This window comes from Chenopodium album, chromosome 11 (assembly GCF_948465745.1).
Source record: "Chenopodium album chromosome 11, dcCheAlbu1.1, whole genome shotgun sequence".
Taxonomy (NCBI): domain Eukaryota; kingdom Viridiplantae; phylum Streptophyta; class Magnoliopsida; order Caryophyllales; family Amaranthaceae; genus Chenopodium; species Chenopodium album.
Genome location: NC_137844.1, coordinates 11,465,240 through 11,486,444, shown reverse-complemented (window position 1 = coordinate 11,486,444; position 21,205 = coordinate 11,465,240). Strand labels below are relative to the sequence as shown.

Genomic DNA, 21,205 nt, shown 5'->3' with positions numbered 1-21,205 from the left:
AAATTGGTCCCTTCAACTTGTTTATATGTAAGTTTATGACTAAAATTCGTTGAATTTGAGCAAAAAGTAGAACAAAATCGATGTGAATTGCTTCAATTTTGGAGTAGTTACAATGGATTTTAGAGAAAAATTGGTGGTTTTAAGAGAGAGAAGAAGATGGGAGTGTGAAAAGTGTTTGAGGAGAGAGAAAATTAAGATGAAGGTTATGGGCTTGGAGAAGAAGAAAAGAGGAGAGAGAAGAGAGTGAAAAAGAATTAAAAATAAAAAATAAAAAATTGCGGCTGATCACACGGTATGGCCAGCCACATATGAAACTTTGGGTTTCAAAATTGACTAGAGTTTACTCCAAAAGATTGGTCTTTATCTCTTCATTTCTAATATATATATATATATATATATATATATATATATATATATATATATATCATTTTACAAAATAGTATAATTTTTGTTATTTTCTTTTATTCTATGGGCTCTTCACCAAACAAAACAAGAAAAGAAAAGAAAAGACAACAAAATGACTTAATGGTAGTCATCTTTACATGATATCAAGTACTATACTTATACAAGAACATGCATGCCTTCAACACTTGGCTTCCCTCCCGATTTCCCTTTTTTTTTTTTTCAAGAAAACAAAAATATCTCACCCCTATTTATTCCAAATTTTACGTCTTTATTTACTTAACATAATTATTAATATAGATGAATCAGATCACTTCTTATAATATAGATGTAATATGAAACTAGTTTTTGACTCGAACAATGCCCCAAATCATTATATGTATGTTAAAAAATAAGTTATAATAAAAAGAAATTTACAAACTATTGCGTCAATCAAGCCTGACCAAATAGTTCGTGCGGCGGAGGAGATAACAATGACGATAAAGACGACGATGATGACAAAAATGGTGGATCTCCTTCTCTCCTTATAGGCGACGATGACGACATCAATGGCGAAAGAGAGAAGCGAGGTCATTCATGGCGGAAGAGAGAGAAAGTTTAATTCTCGGATCTTTCGAAAAATGCCCAAAAAATCGAATTGGGGCTTTCTTATGTGATATATAATTGTTGAAATTGTTTGTCCTATATGATTGTATGTTGAATTGTGAGCATTTTGATGACAAATGCATATATTTTGGTTGAGAAATGAGAAAGTTATGTTACACCCATTATCTTTAGTACAAACTCTTTAATGGAGGGTCCACCATTGTTATACATATCATCAAACAAATTATACATATCCTTGTATGATATCCTCTATTGGCGGGATGATATCCTCTATTAGATATATGATATCATGGCTAGATGATATCCTCTATTGGCTATTGTAGGGAATATTTCAAGCATCCCACACTTGAGCCGCACTGTGATCATACACTTAAGTATGGTGGCGTCCAAAGGGAAGGAAGCTAGAGCAAAAGAGTCGCCAACAAGTTTTAAGAACTTGTAAACCGTTCACCGGGTGAAGGTTACACCCCCTTCACGATCCATGAGATCGCTAACTCCATAGTGGTCTGGAACCAAGACTGGATATTCGGAGATGAAGGTACAAATCCAACCTAAAAGAGATTGAACCTCCCCTAAAAATAGGCCTTTACTTTATTCTTCTCATATTCATGTGCGCTTTCTGACTAACATACAATCAATATATTAATCCTAAACCTGTTTAATCTATGTTGGTTGAATATTAATGCACAAACAAAACTATTATTGGCGATCACTTGAATTAAAATCACATTAGCCTAAACAAGATTATTAATTATCTTATTAAGCGTGATTACAAGTACAAATTCCCTTTAATCCTGCAAGAGAGGGCGTGATCAAGCAATAACAATAATATCAAGCAACATAATAATGATAATCATCATCATAATAATATTCTCAAAGCATAATAATATTAGCAAGACCCTAGGCATGATACTAACAAGATTAATAACAAATCCTAACCATGTCACTACAAAATAAATATCAAATCTTTATCTCTAACATGATACTAATATGATAGAAGAAAATAGGAAGCAACCTAAGCATGATACTATAAAACAATAAATAACATCCTAACATGATAATAGGAATTAAAATAATATAAAGATGCTTTCTTAAAAAAATAAAGCAATAAAATTACTTAATTTGTTACCTCGTATTTCTTTCTATCAAAACAATACGCACGTTAGTAACTTCAAGGAAAATATTAAATCAAACAATTAATTTAGATAATTGAAATATGGATTTGGGACCAAGCCCTCAGAAATTATCAACCTTTCACGTCTAGGGTGAAGGCAATTTCGAGCTTGGTTAGGTGTGTCTAGAACTCGTGAATGCGGTATTTTTATTTGAAAAAGGCTAGGCTAGAAAAGAGGGAGAAAGAAAATCTTAGAGCTTGAGAGAGAAGAGAATAGAATATTATTGATGATTGTTGATGATAAAAACGGGGAAATACGACCCTATTTATAAATAATAGCCCGAAAACGATCAGAAAAAGACCGAATCCTATCAGGAGTAAAACTGCCCTAGTCGCAGAACGATAGGGTCCAGCGCGACGCGACATCCCTGTCGCTGTGCGACAGGCTTGTCGTGGAGCGCCAGCTTTGTCGTTTCGCGTTGGTTTACACATTTTCTAAAAATCTGTACGGAGTCCTTAATCTAATTAAACTCGATTAATAACATCCGTACTTATCTTTGAAAATCAGATTTAATCTCTTTAAAACACTTGTTTTAATCCAAATAGAATTCTTTATTTTCATAAAAGATATAATTATTAATCCTAATCCCATTAGAATTCAAAATAACCTTCTAGATTATTCTAGAGGATTAAAATCAATCCTAATAATTTTAGGAATATTAATTAATGGACCCTCCACTAGATCATTGGGCATAAAACCATTTCAGGCCCAATTTAGTATTTTGGCCATAACTTTCTCATTATTCATCGGAATAGGGCTTATAATATATCGTTGGAAAGCTCTTTTCGAGCCCAATCCAACTACACCATTATTGGACCCTTATCATGGACCAAACTAAATTAGACTGGAAACTTTCATAAATAGAGTACATTTTTGACAACAGAAAGAAGAGATATTTTAATTAAAACAACCGCATCACAAGACTTTTCACACTTTCACTTCGTTCGATAATCAAGTGACGTGAAAGATATTCATCACTGAGTTTGGTTTTGGGGAGACACAATTAGGTGTCTACAGCTATATGACATCATTTATGATTGTGTCTATGATATCCTTTATTGGCTGGATATCCTCTATTAGCCATATGATATCATGGTTGGATGATATCATTTATGATTGTGTCTATGATATCTTCTATTGGTCATATGATATCATGGTTGGATGATATCATTTATGATTTTGTCTATGATATCTTCTATTGGCCATATGATATCATTTATCATCTAGCCATGATATTATATAGCAAATAGAGGATATCATATATCCAATAGAGGATATCATCCAGCCGATAAAGGATATTACATAGCCAATAAAGGATATCATATAACCAGTAGAGGATATCATTCAACTAATAGAGGATCATCCCGCCAATTAAAAAATCAAAAATTCGCATTTTGTCAGTCCGGACTGACGCAATACCTTCTTAAAAAAATATTGTGATGAAATATAAATATAGATTACATTAGTTAAATTTACTTTATCACTCGTATTATTTGAAAATACCACAACTTTTGTGTGCGACTGGCCACACCGTGTGGCCAGCTGACACACACCAAGTAACCCCTGAGCGAGTAAACCCTGATCGACTGAGTAACCCCATACCGACCAAGTAACCCGTGACCGACTTAGTAACTCCCGACCGTCGAGTGAGTAACACCTGATCGACTTAATTCCCGACCGAGTGAGTATTAATATTCCAGATCATATAACCCTTGATCGAGTAACCCCTAACCGACTTAGTAACCCCTGACCAAGTGAGTATAGAACTAACAAAGTAATCCCCTGTCCCGCATAATGGTTGGTCACACGATGTGGCTAGCCACATATAAAAGTTTGTATTTGATATATATATTTCCAATCATTATTGAACATCAAAATATATTATCCAATATCTAGCATCCTAAAATTATTTCGTTCTTCAATTGTTATGAAAAAAAAAACTTTATCTTAAAAAGTTCAATACATATTTTGGGTTACATATTTTAAATAGCAATAACTATAGGTTTTATGTATGAGCAAATAAATGAAATGAGATTAAATTTTGTTATTTATAGATTGTTGTTAAATATACATGTATAAATTCAAACATGAAATCTTCAAGTTTATGAATATGATTAATTCTTTTTTAACAAAACGTTTAGATATATGTAAGACGTGTCATTAGAATAGAAAAATAAATAACAAATAGCTTAAAATATTCAATACATATTTTGTGTTACATATATAAAATAGTTATAGGTTTTATTTTTATTTATTTTTGAAACACTATAGGTTTTATTATATGTATAAGCAAATAAAAGAAATTAAATTATTATTATTTTGTGTTATTATAGATTGTAGTTAAAAATACATGTATAAATATACTCATTAAATTTTCAAGTTTATGAATACGATTAACTTTTCTCTTTATAACAAAACATTGTAGACAATTCTGGTTGAAGTTAAATTATAATGAGCATGAGGTCATGAGTTCGAATAGTAATACTAACAATTTATCGTATATATTTGTTTAATGAATGATAGTAATCATATGACATGTCACTACATCATCTGCCAAGTAATGAGGACAAATGACAGGTTCAAGTATGCCTCACACACACGTTTTCAAATTGATTAAATCTTATACATACACCGATACACGCATATACAGTTATACAAACACACATTAAAAGTAACCCTAAATCTATTTTCAAATTAGTGTTTTACCTGAGACATTAAGACAAAAAAGCTAGTCAAGTTATCATAAATTTCCGACCTCTCACAATTCAAATAGGTCCATTTAACTCTTTAATTAGAAGCGATAGGAAATTAATTAAGTAGAATTCAACAAAGGCATATGATATTGATTGTACGCAAACTATTGGGTGCAGGCCGTACCCAACAGTTTGTGCGACTATTCTCCATTTTTCTCTATTTCACTTTTGTTCTCTCTGAAAATCTGAAAAGTGAATTTTTCTCTCTCCTCTCTTTCTTCTTTCTTCCACCAATTTGCAATTTACTTGGAGGCGATAAGTCAAGCCACCGTGAGTTCTGGGTCAAGACGATCGGCGATAATGGGAGATTGGTTGTAGGTGGTTGTTGTGAGGATGTGGGTTTTTGGTGGCCGAAAATTAAGGGGCTGATCTGGTGGTCGATTGGTTGGTGGGTTCGGTGGTTTGTGGGTGCGTTGGCTTGGGTTCGGTTGTTGAAAGAGAGGGGGTGACTTAGTTCGGTGGTTGAAGGAGATCGAAGGAGACTGGCTTGCTGGTGGCGGTTCACTGCTGGTGGTGGTTGGGTGCTGCTGTTGTTGGTGGCGATAGGAGGAACGAAGGAGAAGGTTTGTGGCGTGAGGAACAAAGTAGAAGAAGGAGATTAGATTGACTTCTGCTGTTGTTCGTGCCTCTAATTATGTGTGAGTAGGGATGGCAACGGGTCGGATCGGAGCGGATTATGCTAAATCCGACTCCGACCCGACAGGAAGTCGGAGGCTAAATCTGACTCCGACTCCGACATCCGACTCCAAGACTCCGACTCCGACTTCATTATCCGACCTCCGACTCCGACTTCGATCCGACCCGACTCCGAGTTTTTTTTCGTTATTTAATATACTTTGAGAAATTGGGCTATTTGGGCCTACAACTCACACCCAATGCCACCATGACCCACACAAAAATCCATTATCTATTGGAGTCGGAGTCGGATAATCCGTCAGAGTTGGACATTTGTCGGAGTCGGATTTTTTTCTCGGATTTTTTGTAGGATCCGACTCTGACCCACCTCCGACTCGGAGTCCGATTATTTTAATAGAGTCGAACTCGAATTACTTTTTTCGCGGACTCGGAGCGGATTTTTTACCTCGGATTGGGGCGGAGTAGGGTCGGATCCGGACTGGATTGCCATCCCTATGTGTGAGTGACTCTAAAGTCTAAATATGGTCTTCTTCTAGTTGCCTTTTCTTTTCTTTTCTTCCTGAAAAGAGGATTTTGAAGATGAATTAAGAATTTTAGGGGAGATTGAAGATGAATTTATTAGGCTGATTGTAGACACCCAAATGTGTCTCCCCAAAACCAAACCCAGTGATAAATACCTTTTGCGTCAAATGATTATCGAATGAGGTGAAAGTGTGAAAGGTCAAGTGTTGCGGTTGGTTTTTATTAAAAATTCTTTCTTTTTGTTTTCGAAAACAACTCTATTTTATGAAAACAGCCAATACAGTTTAGTTTGGTCCACGACAAGGGTCCAATAATAGTGTAGTTGGATGGGGCTTGCAAAGAGCTTTCCAACGATATATTATAAGCCCAATTCCGATGAATAATGAGGAAGTTATGGCCAAAATACTAAGCTGGGTCCGATTTGATCTTTACATACGGCCCAATGATCTAGGGGAGGGCCCAATGTTAATTATTATTCCTAAAGTTATTAGAATTGATTATAGTCTTCTTGAATTCTCTAGAAGGTTCTCTTTAATCCTAATAAGATTAGAATTAATAATTATTTTGATAAGTTTTATTTGGAATAAAATATTATTTTATGAAAAATACGATTTCAGTTTTCATACGGACTTTACAAATCGATTTTGATTCATATGTGGACTCCGTGTTGAAAGCGTGTAGAAATCCAGGCTGTCGCCACGCGACAGACCCTGTCGCCTGGCGATAAGGTCGGTTTTGCAGCGACAGAGTGGAGTTTTATTCCTTATCAAATTCTACCTATTTCCGGACTGTTTTCTTATAAATAGGGTCCTGATTCACCAATTCTCATCATCCACAATCATCAATTCTCAATTATCTACAATCACCAATTCTCATCTACAACAATCATCATCTCTCTCTAAAAAGCTAGAAGCTTTCTCTCTCTTTCTTTTTCTAAACCTTCCCTCTTACAAAATTCCGCATTCACGAGATCTAGACACACCTAGCTAAGTTCGAAGTTGCCTTCGCCCTAGACGTGAAAGGTTATAATTTCCGAGGGTTTGGTCCCTAATCTCTCTTTCAATTATTTAATTTAATTGTTTGATTTTATTATTTTCCTTGAAGTTACTAACGCGTGTATTTTGTTATTAGAAAGAGGTACGAGGCATCAAAGTATGTAATCTTATTGCTCTATTCTTGTAGAAAGCATGTTTATTATTTGTTTAATTCCTAGTATCATGTTAGGATGTTATTATCGCTTTCTAGTATCATGTTTAGGGTGCCTTTTACTCTTTTCTAATATCATGTTAGTATCATGCTAGGGGTAAAGCTTTGATCTTTGATGTTTAGTGACATGCTAGGGTTTGTTATTAATATTGTTAGTATCATGCCTAGGATCTTGCTATTAATATTGTGCTTTAACATGATTATGATAATTATGATTATTATGATTGTTATTATGATTATGATTATAATTATGATGATTGTTATTATGTTGCTTGATGATTATTATTGTTATTGCTTGATCACGCCTTTTATGCATGTTCAAAGGGAATTTGTACTTGTAATCACGCTTAACAAGATAATAAATAATCTTGTTTTGGGCTAATATGATTATAATTCAAGTGATCGCCAATAATAGTTTTGTTTGTGCATTAAATTCAACCAACATAGATAAACAGGTTTAGGATTAATCTATTGTTTGCATGTTAGTCAGAAAGCGCACATGAATACGAGAAGAATGAAGTAGAGGCCTATTTAGGGCAGGTTCAATCTCTTTTAGGTTGGATTTGTACCTTCATCCCCGAACCCTATTTGGTTCAAGACCTTTTGGAGTTGACGATCTCATGGATCGTTAAGGGGTGTAATCTTCACCTTGTGAACGGTTTACAAGTTCCTAAAACTTGTTGGCGACTCTTTTGCTCTAGCTTCCTTCCCTTTGGACGCCACCATGCTTAAGTGTATGATCACAGTAGGGTTCAAGTTTGGGGTAATGCTTGAATATTCCCTACACTGATACATTTGTGTTGTTGGCTTATACATTTGTGTTGTTGAAGCTAATGCTAGTGATACATATAAGCCAACAAAAGATGTATATTAGCCATTAAAATAAACATATTAGCCAATTAATGTCTTATAACAGTCAACATTAGGAACATATAAGACATTAATAACAACGTATCAGTCAACAAAAGAAACTTATCAGCCAACAAAAAATACATATAACCCAACAAGAGGAGTATATCAGCCAACAAAAGATACATATAAGCCAACAAGAGAAGTATATCAGCCAACAAAAGATACATATAAGCCAACAAGAGGAGTATATCAGCCAACAAATGAAGTGTATAAGCCAACAAATGAAGCGTATCAACGAACAAAAGATACATATCAGCCAACAAGAGAAGTATATCAGCCAACAAAAGACACATATAAGCCAACAAATGAAGCGTATCAGCCAACAAAATCAATAGGTAAGCCAAGAAAATAAACATATTATCCAACAAAATAAAACAGATGAGCCAACAATTAAGATATACACATATCAGCCAACTAAAGAAACATATAAGCTAAATAATGTCTGATATCAGCAAACAAAAGAACTTATCAAAAATTTTAAAAAATATATATCAGTTAACAAAAAGAATACATTAGCTAACACAAAAACATATCAGCCAACAAATGAAACATATCATCCAACACATTAAACATATCAGTCAACGAGTAAAATATATCAGTCAAGCTTCCCGCACCCAACAATTCGTGCGTTCGTACCCACACAATACCTTCTCTTGATTGTATACATACGTGGTTTCTCATACATCGCATGACACAAAGTAAGGGCGTGAGATATTAAAGCATAACACCATAAAGTAACCAATAAAAATGAGGTACAAGCGTAATGGTAGTCTAATAATCTAATCTAAAACGATGGATAAAGACCTTTGAGTAGGAAAAAGGGGTAGTAATAGAACGGCATGCAAATATGGTAAAAATTTGTAAGGAGTAGGCAATGGTAAAAATAGATGCATATTTTAGCTTTATAATTGTGCATCATGTTCATGCAAAAGGACTACTCGTATTTCCATAAAAATATAATACTTGTAGTACTTAACGATAAAAAAAATCTTAAAACAATATGTATGTAAATAGATATAAAGACTAGACATGACATAGATGAAGTGGAATTGAAAGCACTAGCTTAGTAGGGTTTGAAATATTGTGGTGTATAGTTTTACAAGTACAAGCAATACAGTAACCCAATATATCTCCCTCTCATTCTTCTTAACACATACTTAGGCCCTGTTCTCATCAGATTATTTTCAATTCAGTTCAGTTCTAATAAGTTCAGTTCATTTTAACTCCCAATTTCCTTCTCTCGTAAAATATTCATTTCACTTCAGTTCAGCTCTAATAAGTGCAGTTCAATTCAGTTCAGCTCATTTCAGTCAATGAGAACAAGCCCTTAATTGATGTTTTGAGCGAGACTCATCAACCCTACTTTATTGATCTTAATGCAAGTTCTTGCATCAAATAGTTTCACAATTACATTAGATATGAATCTAAAGCTTATTATTGTTTAGGTTGTAAAAGAAAGGGTAGCTTTCATAGTTTCATATTTCATTGCGTAAACACCTGAAAGTATGGTAGAACATCTAATTAATTCAAGATCTAATTAATCACATCCTTCGTTCTTTAGATATTCATTACGAATAATAATTCCCTTTTTAAAAAATTTCACAAATTTTGCATATGTATGTAATTTCTGAAAAATAATCTACCCCATTGTAAATATTCAATATGCCCTTAATATACGTCATTATTGATATCAAAATAGAGGAGGTAAAAAATAACCCAAATTTATGAACTTCATCCACATCACTCAATAATTTGGCATGTTTTAAATCCGAAATGACTTAAATTAACCACTCAGTAATTTGGTTGATGTCTCAAATCCGAAATGACCTAAATTAACCAAGCTTGACCCTAACCCAACTGATAACCTGAATTGACACCTTTAACATAAAATACTATTATTTATGGAGGCATTTTCATAGATAAGCACGCGGCATTGGAGGGAACACGACATACATTCCATTAGAAAGGCTTGAGAGAGAAAGAGAGAAGGAAAAAGCTAAGAAAATAGAGTATAAGCTAGCTTAAGACGAGATGGATGGATGGATGGATACCACCCTCAAATAGCTGTAACTACTTGACTACTTGAAAAAGAGAGAGAGAGTGTGTTGAGGCTGTTCACCTCTTTTTAATGAAAGTGACCTTCATTTGAGGAATATAAGAGGCCCTCTTCCACAGTCAAAAGAAGGTTTGCTTTCTATACCACATTTGCCACCCCTTTTTTTTCTTGTCTTTACATTATTGCCCTCCACTAGGGCTTTATTTATACCTCCACATACATCATTTTATGTCATACATACTTTTCTTTAAGATTAAGAGAAGTTAAAATTACACTTAAATGGACCTTAATTATGGCTTATTCCATTCCATATATAGTAAACGTAAACATCACTGTGAAACAGAAGTATGTAGTTGAATCATTATGCTTGTACATGCTTGTCTTTTATTTTTTTTTGAATGATATATATGCAAATTATGAACTTTTATGTAATTTGAGGTGACTGAAATCAATAGTAACGAGTTGTTTTTCTTACAGTTCTCTATAGCCCCCAATGGCATCGCAACAACAATATACATATATATACCTAGAATTTGAAAAAGTACTACATTTACTAATCCACATAGATTTGAAGACTAGTCTAACAACCCCCAAGGTCCCCATGGTAAAGCAGAAAAGAAGGAAAAAAAAATGTATGTGCAACATTAGAAAAGTATCCAAATAATTGTGACATTAATGATATTTGGGATGATTAATTAGGCTGTTGTATATATACGGAGTACAAAACTTAATTAATCCATAAAGTTTAATTAATTTAGTTGATTTTAATTAAAACTTATGCAAGTACAGTACAAATCATTATCAATAATGAGAGTAAAGCCACAAGTTGTTGAAGAAATATCCAAATTATTGGCAATAATTAGAAATAACAAGTCACAATTTGCTGAAAGAAAAGGTTGAACACCAAAATCCAAAAAACTAAACTTTAGAATACATTAACAAACTTGTTTTTTTTTTTTTCCATCACTTGTATATAATACATCATATCCTATAATTTGTCCTAAAAGTTGAAACCAATGATGTTGTAACAGCATAACAAGGAACTGCGAATTTCGCCTACGGATGGAAGAGTGCAGGTTATCTTTCTAATGGTTGGTTGGAACATTGTCATCAGAAAGACAAGTTTGTATAGTACTGTTAATGACAACGATTTCGAGTCCAGGTTATTGTTGTTTGTCCTCAAGTAGGACTATTTTACATGAGATCTGGGGTCATAGTTCAAGTGTGTCTGTGTGTGTCGATTTCTGTGTGTTCGTATTACTCATACCAACAAGGTGCGCCTTTTATGTTCCGAAATATGCAAATTTGTGAAGATGATTATCAGTTAACTGGGGATGAAATGGAGTATATAAGTGAGTATTGTCTGATAGAATAAGGCTCAGAGAAAGGATTAATATTGATTTTATGGGGTTAATATTGGTTTGTAAAAAGGACTGTATGGTAATTACCCATAAATCTAAAAATTTATGTTACTTTTTTCGTCTCTATTTATGTGCTACTTGAGAATTGTTTTCGCAGAACATACTTTACAATGAATGTGAAAAAAGTGAAGGAAGAAAAATGAGTGGGGTCGGGCCAGGCCAAACTTTAGTGATAAACTATACTGAAAAAACTTTAAGGATGTAGTAACTTTTCTAAAAAGGGAATATTAATAACCGAGATAATGTAGCAAGATAATAAAAGGACGAATAATTGATTTATTTTTTAATTACTTTTTGAAAAGAGGCGAAGTGAGTATTTAATCTGATTGGTTTCTTATGAGACAATAATTGTAATATCACAGTGTTTTGATTAAGGAGTAGCCTATTTTCCATTTCCTAATTAAAACAAAAGGACTTTTCATGGAAAGATACTAAGAAAACATAATTGTAAAAATTACTTCTGCTATTCTATCAGACAGAAAAATTCAGAAAATTCTGCCATATTATAGAATCAATAACATTTAATCAACATGTCACCTGTTTAAATTAATGGCTCAACAAATTATGATAAATTAAAGGAATTAAAACAAATATTATGAATTAATACTTAAAAAAAAAAAAAAAAAAAAAAAATAGCCCTTGAAAAAATGGAGTTCACTGCTTAATACGTAGGTATGCAGCGTTTAAAGGGCCCAAGTGCAGCAAATGGTTTCAGAGGGGTTTTTTTTTAATTATTTTTATTTTTATTTAATAAATCAGATTCAGATAGGGTTTAGAACGGTCAATGCCTGTACTTATTATTGTCTTGTGTGCTCAACAAACATCAAGCTAGATTGGAGAAGATCCTTCAAAAGATCTCTTACATCAATTTACACTATTACTCCTTACAGTATGTACACTTAGGGAGGTCATGAGGGAGTCGAGGGACATATCGCCTAGATATATAGGGTGGGACTTTGTCATTCTTGTGGATTCACAAATACGTCATATTGAAATTTGAACTAGTAATATGACAACTGTATGTACTGGACTACTAGTATGACATAGATCATGGTTTATTACTTAGTTGCGCTTTCTTGACAAGGTATGTATATCTAGCTTCTCGATCAAAGTCATGGTTATGTTAGATGAGCTGAGGGGGTGTATATATATATATTCTCACAATCACATTAGGCGTTTGAGTGCTATGAAGTACGAGTATTAGGTACAAGAAGGTAAGCTTATGATGACATCATATATATAATTCAAATCACCAGACGTTGCTTGGTCTAATGGTAAAGTTTTTATCTCAAAACCTTAAGGTTATGAGATCAAACTCCACTAAAGATATTTTGGGGTAGGGATTTCCTTTTCCTTCCCCCCACTCAAAAAGCGCCTAGCCTGCTAACCCGGACTGGGAGGACATGTGAGAGTTTTCGATCTGATAGGGCCAAACGGACTTTGAAATATATACGGGGTATAATGTATTTGTAGATAATTATTTGGAAATTTTGATTTTTACCACCTCCAAAAACCACTTATTTGCTTTTACTACCTTTATAAAAAAAATGTTTTATTTTACCACCACATAAAAAAATAAAAATTGGTTTTTACCACCAATCACTGCCTATTAACGGATTTCGTCCATAAATCCGTTAGTGGGGTCTACCATGTCCACGTATCACCATATTATTGGGTTAAATACACAATAACCTAATTATTAATACTCCATAAGGTAAAATATGTTATGTCCTTATCAATGATATGATGGACTCTAATAGAATACGTGTTTTGTGTGTATATTTCATGTTAGCAAAAAGGCTTGATAGGTTGAGTCCATTAAACGGCATAATTTTAATTCAACCACCACAACTCCCTAATACTGTATGCAACACCAAGTCAATAGAACCACGCTTGAAAATTCTATCTGAAGAACAATGTACCACCACAACCATCCAAGGTACTGCCAAAATTTTGCACCACAAGCTAGCCTCTCCAGTACTACATACATTAATAGATATACGAGATTGGACTATTTTGTTGATCCTCGATTGATCATGTATCGAGACCACAAGCCAGAGTAATTATTGTTGGATATAGGCTGGTAAGAAAGCATTGAAAAGTTGTGGGGATGGAGGAGTTTGGGTGTCAAAATCCATCTCATAGATAGTCATTTGACTCCCACGTGAAGAGGCCCTTGAAGACACAAACACTAAATTTTATCATCCACACACTTAGTCACTTCATAAAACAAAGAACACTATTGTATGTTTTAAGTTCTGGCCATATTGTCTTTGTTGTATTGGTCTTCAATTCATTCCCCACCCTTTAATTTCCTTTTCATGGTTGCTGCTACACAACTCAAACACAACCATCCAACTTTTTTCCTTCCTAAAAAAAGAGATGTGACACTAGCCTAGCATCTTACCTTTAATTTCCCTCATTATATCTTCCTTCCTTCATCTTCTCATCATCATTCCCATCATCTATTCCCCCTCTTTCCTTTTACCTTTCTAAAGCTTATTGTCGCGTCTCTTTCGAGCTCCCCCCCCCCCCCACTTCAATTATTCCCATTATTATGGTGTAAGGTAGGTCAATTAGCAAATATTATCTCTTATCCATCTTTCTTAATCACATAGATTAAGTGTATATATATGGTATTAATTAGTTTTTTATAACTTGTCTTTGTCGTTGAACAACATATGGCACATGTGTATGTTAGTGTTGTACTCCATAACATCTCCATTATCTCAAGCTTTGTAGTTGATTCTTTGTTTGCAGAAAAGTAGATTGAAAAAGACGGATCGAACGAGCTTATAACAACTTTGCTTGATGCTACAAGGCACTTGAAAAGAATTGCTCTACTTAAAAAAGTCTTCTCCTAATTTCTTTTGAGAGTTCCCTTTCAAATAGCTCTCAGTGTTTCTTTTTAGTTCTTGCCTTGTGTGATAATAACGCATAGAATAGTATAGTTTAGTCTTTACACCCAATAATAATGTTGAACTCCTCTACTTTGAGCAATAATAGTACAACTGCTTGTACTACTAGTCCCATTCTTTATGTGGACAATATATTGAGCTACCTTATTGATGATTCAAACCCGAATTCCAAGCAAGATGATCATTATTCATCTAATCATTACTCTACATCTTACTATCACTTGCCTTCTCCTTTGATTTACAATGAAATCGACAATTTTGTTATCAACCATGACCTTGAATTCATCCAACAATCCTTCTTAGCTAACAATAGCTCTATTTTGACCGACGATTCCTCCATCTTGGAAGTTGATCATAACAAGGTAGTGGATGATTCATCAAACAAGGGTGATGAGGTCAATGGAATAGTAGAAGATAATGAAATGAATAACCACACCATAAGCTCTAATAAGAATGTTATTAGTCACGGCGGTTTGATGAAGAGGAGGAGAACTTCCAACAAAGATAGACATAGCAAGATTAGGACGGCTCATGGTTTAAGAGATAGGAGAATGAGACTCTCCCTTCAAGTTGCTCGCCCTTTCTTCAAGTTGCAAGACATGTTAGGCTTTGATAAGGCTAGTAGAACCGTCGAGTGGTTGTTGATACAATCTAAGTCGGCCATTGAGGAGCTCATTCAAAGCAAGCATGGAAGCCCAAGTGGTGTGACTACTAAGTGCACCACCATATCCTCAACCTCGGATGATTGTGAAGTGGATTCGACAATAGTCGAAGAGGAAAGGATAGGGTGTTCTAAGGGGAAGAGAGGGTTGTCATCATGTGCTAGAAAAGATGAAGTTATGAAGAAGAGAAAGAGAACAACAAAAGAGGAAAGAAAAGTGGCAAGAGAAAGGGCAAAGAAAAGAACATTAGAGAGAAAGCAAAGTAGAGAACAAGTTAATTACACTAATACAAGTATTATTAAGGAAGGAAACAATGATTATTTTGAAGTTAGAGATGATAATCTTACAGGAAATTGGAGTCCTTTAACAACTTTAAATTATCAGCCAAGTTTTGAAGTTTGTCATCAAAGTGGTAAATTTCCATAATACCTAATCATATAATATAATTATAGTACATCGTTTCTATATGATAAACCTATTTATAGCATAAAATTGTTACATTTAAATTTTGATATAGACATATCTGTAAATGTATTCATCTAGATTGTACCATTAATTTTTCCGTTAACTGATGATCATCATTATTGCAGCTCCAAGCTACCCGATTTCGACACAACGGAACATGGTGGAAGGCCCACAGCAGTAACTCAATGGTTGTATTGTATGTCCTTGCTAGCTAGCTAAAATGGTTTACGTTTTCATCTCTTCCAAGTACCATTGTTGTCCCCTCGAATTCGAATTCGCCAAAGTTTATAGTACAGGGATAATTCACTTCCTTTGATGAGGGGTATGTACTATGTGATGTACGCATAGTATGAAAATCTTTTTTTTTTTCTTCTTCTGTCAAGAGTACTTAATTTGATTTACTAAAGTTATTATTGTGTTTAGAATTAATGGTCTCTAATGTTACTCTATTTACTTGGTAATCACTAATAGCTCAAATCAAATGTATTGTATTATGACTTTATAAATGTTGCAAGTTGTAAATAGTAGTAACAGATAAATGTAATTGAAGAGCTATCCTTTCAGTTTGAGCTTGTTTCTAAATAACTTGGTAAAATTCTAAGTTATGAAATGTAAAAATAGTTCAAAAATTCATGTGGTGTCAAACTGTCAATAGCTAGAGTATTTTTAAAAATCCAATTACTTCCTCCATTTCTTATAATTAGCTGTATGTTATAACTATTAATTGTCAATTGTACCATTATCTTGATTATAGTTTATTACGCCAGATCATGCTTAAAATGTAAGGAGATAAGTTAAAGAGATGATTTATTAACTACTATACATAATTACGTACTGAAATTGAATATACACCCGTCGTTCCAAATTGAGTGCTGCATTTGACTTTAGATTGCGTAAGGAATGTATATTTATTCATTAACATCTTTACCTAAGTATTAATACAAATATAGACTTTTCAAATGCTAAAATTTAAGTTAAAAGCAGCTTAATCAAGATCACGTATGATATTGTTTATTAGCTTAGTATACTCATTAGATATAAGGTCAAAGAATTACAAAACTTAGCTTGAATTTAAAAAGTCAAATGTTGCAGTTATTTTGACACAAATAGAGTACATTATAAAGTTTAAAATGACAAGGATAATAGGTCACAACTTTAAAAAGTGACGCATAATAGCAATCCCTATCTCCTTTTAAAATGTGAGCAGCAAATGTGATAAGCAAAGGATCAACACAACCCACTAATCATTTTTCTCATTCCAAGCAAGCATAATTTTGAGAAAAATATACTTATATTAAAAAGATTATACCAATGAGACCAATAATTGAGGTTCATAACAAATGAACTTCACATAAAATAATAATTGCATCTTGCACTTTAGAAAGTGATGATATATCCACAGCAACAAATAAATGAAGAATCATCATTTGCATTGCAAATAAGTTTCCTATTTGATCAAAGTTCATCAACCAATTTCCTAGTTTATGTTCATGTTGAAACTTAATTGCGAGAACAGCACATTGTTCTGTTCAGTGCACTACATAAAATTAAATGCAAAAATTGTACATATATATGTAATTGCTATCAAAGGGGAAAGTATATAACAATAGCAACATGAAATTGTTAGTGGTTTTTATATACTATTGTAAGAGAATGACTAAATAAAGAGGATTTAGATTTTCGAAACAGATGTATTTAAGGGTCATCATATATACATGGTTGATAAAATGATAGGGCAAACATTTCCTTGAAGATCCTTAGAAATGCTGAAAGAGTTGAGAGATTTTGGAACGGGGATTTAAGTTTTTTAAGTTGAAAGCTAGATCAATAAGTTTTGTATAAGGAACTAATTTTATTGAAGACGGTCATACGAAGTATGTAATGAGTTTGAATTTTATTAATGTGTATTTTATAATGGGTACATGTTATTAAGCCTAATAGGATTAATCTAATACATTATGAGTGTTTTTACGGTAAAATTTATGTTAAAAAAATATTAACTTTTATAACATATAAGGGTAACTTTAACCCGTCTTATAATAAGTTAATGAAAGTCCGTCTTATTTAAGAATTTGTGAAACCAGATAATAATGTAATTGTAATAGAAATATAGAATTCACAAGAGAAATAATAATAAATAAATAATGAAGTTTCTAAGCAAATTAATGATTCTCATTAAACAAAAAAGAAAAAAAAATGAAGAGAGTTTAGCTAGGAGGAAAAAGTCGTCCCTAGCTTCCAAAAACTCCACTTTAGTATATTAGGTAAATAGATGTGCAACATATATTTATTTAATTATCCTATCCCCTCTATCCTATACTCCCTCTGTTTTTTTATTTGCATTATTTTAATCGGCACATTTATCGAGATAGAACTTTAACCGTTAATACATTTAATTGTTAATTAGTAAAAATTATAATAAAATTATATTATGAAACTTGACATCATGACGAATTTAATGATATATTATATAATATTTATTTTATAGAGGTAAAAAAATTAAGTCAACACCATGATATGTGAATAGTGCAAAAATCAAACTGATGCATTTATAAAAAAAAAAACCAGAGGGAGTGGTATAATTTTTATTTTTATTTTTATGGTCAAACATTGACCAATAAACAACTCTCATTGCTATATATTTATTTTTTTAAAAAAATGGTCATGTGAGATATTATTAGACTCATCTGCAGTTTTATACTACCTTCGTTTTACTGAGTGTAACACAGTTACTGTAGCTACGCAAATTAACCTAGGAAAGTAAAATTAGGGACCATACATAAGGGTATTTTTGTACGTAGTATTAAAGAGGAGAGAGATGGAGAATCAGAAGTTTATTAAACATAACTGAGGCCCACAAAGGGGGATTTTGGATGATGAAAAATTAATAAAAAGTTGTCATAAAAGGAATAATATAAATATAAAGTAAAAGTGAGTAGAACTTAGAAAACAAATATAAATGGAAAGTGAGTAAGACTTAGGAAAACGTAGAAAATAATTGAACAAACCAAGTTCGCCCATACGAGAGTGTACTGTAAAATCAACTTTTTACTATCTCCGTTTCGTATTAGTTGCAACTTTGAAATATTTTATATCTCACAAATAATACCTCAAAGTTGCAACTAATACGAAACGGAGGTAATATAATTTTTGTTAATAGATAATTAAAAGGCACGTCTCAAAAAACGTGCAAATACAGATTACCGAAAAGTACAATATATATCTTTGATGCAAAATCATGCTGGTTGGCTAGCTTCTATATATAGGGAATATGGAAATATTAGGTCAAAAATGGATCAAGCCAAGCTTGTACATACTGTGTTGGCATAGTAGGAAGACTTGTGCAGCTTTGTTCTAGTAGCTCTTACCTATAATTGGAGACGGAGTGCATACCCATGTGGCCTATGCAAAATGTAAGCTATGAAGGATAAATAAAAAATTTAGGTTTAAAAAAAAAAAAAAGATAACACATTTTAAATATTCGGTCACATACTCAATTACTCATAGATTTAATTTGCGAGTAAATTTGACCCCCAATAAATAGGTTTGGGTATTTGAAAGGTTGAATGATGCCTGGATTGGGTGTTTAGCAGTTCCTTGGTTTATTCTTGGAATTGGTATAGTATGATCATCAGAGATTACACATGAACAAGGAGAAGATACATTTTTAGGTGTTTGAATATGTCACAATTCTCCTATTGAAACCAAAGCCTCTTTTATCGCTTTTTCCTAAATCTATTCGTCCCAACTCTTATGGAGATCCTATTAAACTCAAATTAAAGGACTTTTTGTTAAAAACACTTTCAAAGGATAAGTTAAATTTGACACTTGTAAACATGTTAAACGTCTAAGACCAATCAACATGTAAAGCATACTCTATAAGATCATTTCCAAGAGATTATAGATCGAAGAATAAGGCCAATGTTAAACTCCTTTATCTCTCTCACCCAAATTAGATTCCTGCGGGGGTAGGGAAACCGATGTGAACTATGTTGTTGATTCAACATCTCTTACTTGTGTGTAATGTGAACCTCATTCACTAGACTATAGAAGTCATATACTGTATAATCGTTTGCCATCTAAAACGGTATAAGAAAGTATTGTATGATCCTGAGTCATTATTAATTAGTTACACTTGTAATTTCTTACTTAATTATTTTTATCGGTTTTCTTTATAAGGAATTTTTTTTGTGAAATATAGATTTTAGATCATATACTTGCCCCCTCCTACACTACCTCCTTTGAATTTTCCTTACTACCCTTACCTCTCCAAGAAATTAGAAATTGAAGACTATTTTAGTTTTACATCACCCTTCAAATCCCTAAATATTGATGGATCTATGCCTTTTTCTAGAAGCTAATATACACTACAAAAAAATGAGAATAGGCAATACTTAAGATTGCAACACTTACAGAAATGTTACTCTTAATAATCTAACGCAACAATATTTATTTGTTACCTTGAACTAAAGTAACTGAAAAAAAGGTGTTGCTCTAGACTATATAAGACAACAGTCGCTTAAAGTGTTACCTTTTTCTTGTCTAAGACAACAAACATAATAATTGTTGCATGAAAAGATAACAATAATAAAACTATTGTTTGAAAATGTAACATTAATATCTATGTTGCCATTTATGACAACATTTATATTAAAAAGACAACACAATTTAAGATATTGTGTGTGTATGTGTGTGTGTGTGTCTATCCCTACCTTATAAATCCCTACCTCTTATTTGTAGAAAGCTACTCTTATGAATAGTGTAATGCCAATTATACCCTTTAAAATGTGTATTTACATTCATACCCTCACTAATATGTACATGCTATTTTTAATGAATAGTGTTTAGACAACTATACCCTCTAAAATATTTATGTACTTTTATATTTTCATTAATGTTAGTTGTCTTGAACATTTATATTTTATACCTCCTAAATATAGTTGTTTATATATTTTCTCTTATTGTTTTTTCTTTTTTAAGGAAAATTTTCTCTTATTGTTAATTTAACTAAATTTGTGATTTAAAAGCCAAACCAAAAAAACCTTCAAGATATGACTAGCTATAACGCGCGCATCGCGCGCGTTAGCTGCCCTAGTATATATAAACAAGCAAGTTTGGTGGAATTGGTGGGGAACTCAACTTATGACTTTGAGGTCACAAGTTCGAGCCCTGTCAACTACTAAATGCTTGGGAGTGGCAACATTTTGAATTGTCTCCTTAGATGGCAACATTTTTCATTTGTTGTCTTTGTAAAAGTGTTGCCTTATGTATCATTTTACCTGCCTCATATGTGTTGCCTTAGCTACAAGGCAACACTTTTTTTATATTAGGCAATGGTTTTGCACTGTTACCTTTGCTTTATTTTGTTGTAGTGATATTATTAGGGCAAGGAGCACATCAATGACTTCTGCTTAAATCTTCCAAACCAGATCGACTTTACCAAGAGACAATGCCACATTTCCACAAACATA

General features: G+C 32.9%; 1 protein-coding gene across 1 annotated transcript; it reads left to right on the top strand.

Annotated features, from left to right (window-relative positions):
• The first annotated feature begins 14,629 nt into the window (after positions 1-14,629).
• LOC145568566 (transcription factor TCP18-like) lies at positions 14,630-16,220 on the top strand. Its single transcript, XM_081627986.1, has 2 exons — positions 14,630-15,681; positions 15,860-16,220. The coding sequence occupies exons 1-2, from the start codon at positions 14,664-14,666 to the stop codon at positions 15,913-15,915; spliced, it is 1,074 nt and encodes a 357-aa protein (XP_081484112.1). The 5' UTR covers positions 14,630-14,663; the 3' UTR covers positions 15,916-16,220.
• Positions 16,221-21,205: the final 4,985 nt, after the last annotated feature.

Coding starts and splice junctions, on each gene's coding strand:
- LOC145568566 (XM_081627986.1), top strand. CDS start 14,664: ATGTTGAACTCCTCTACTTTGAGCAATAATAGTACAACTGCTTGTACT. Junction 15,682..15,859: donor TGAAGTTTGTCATCAAAGTG/GTAAATTTCCAT, acceptor TCATTATTGCAG/CTCCAAGCTACCCGATTTCG.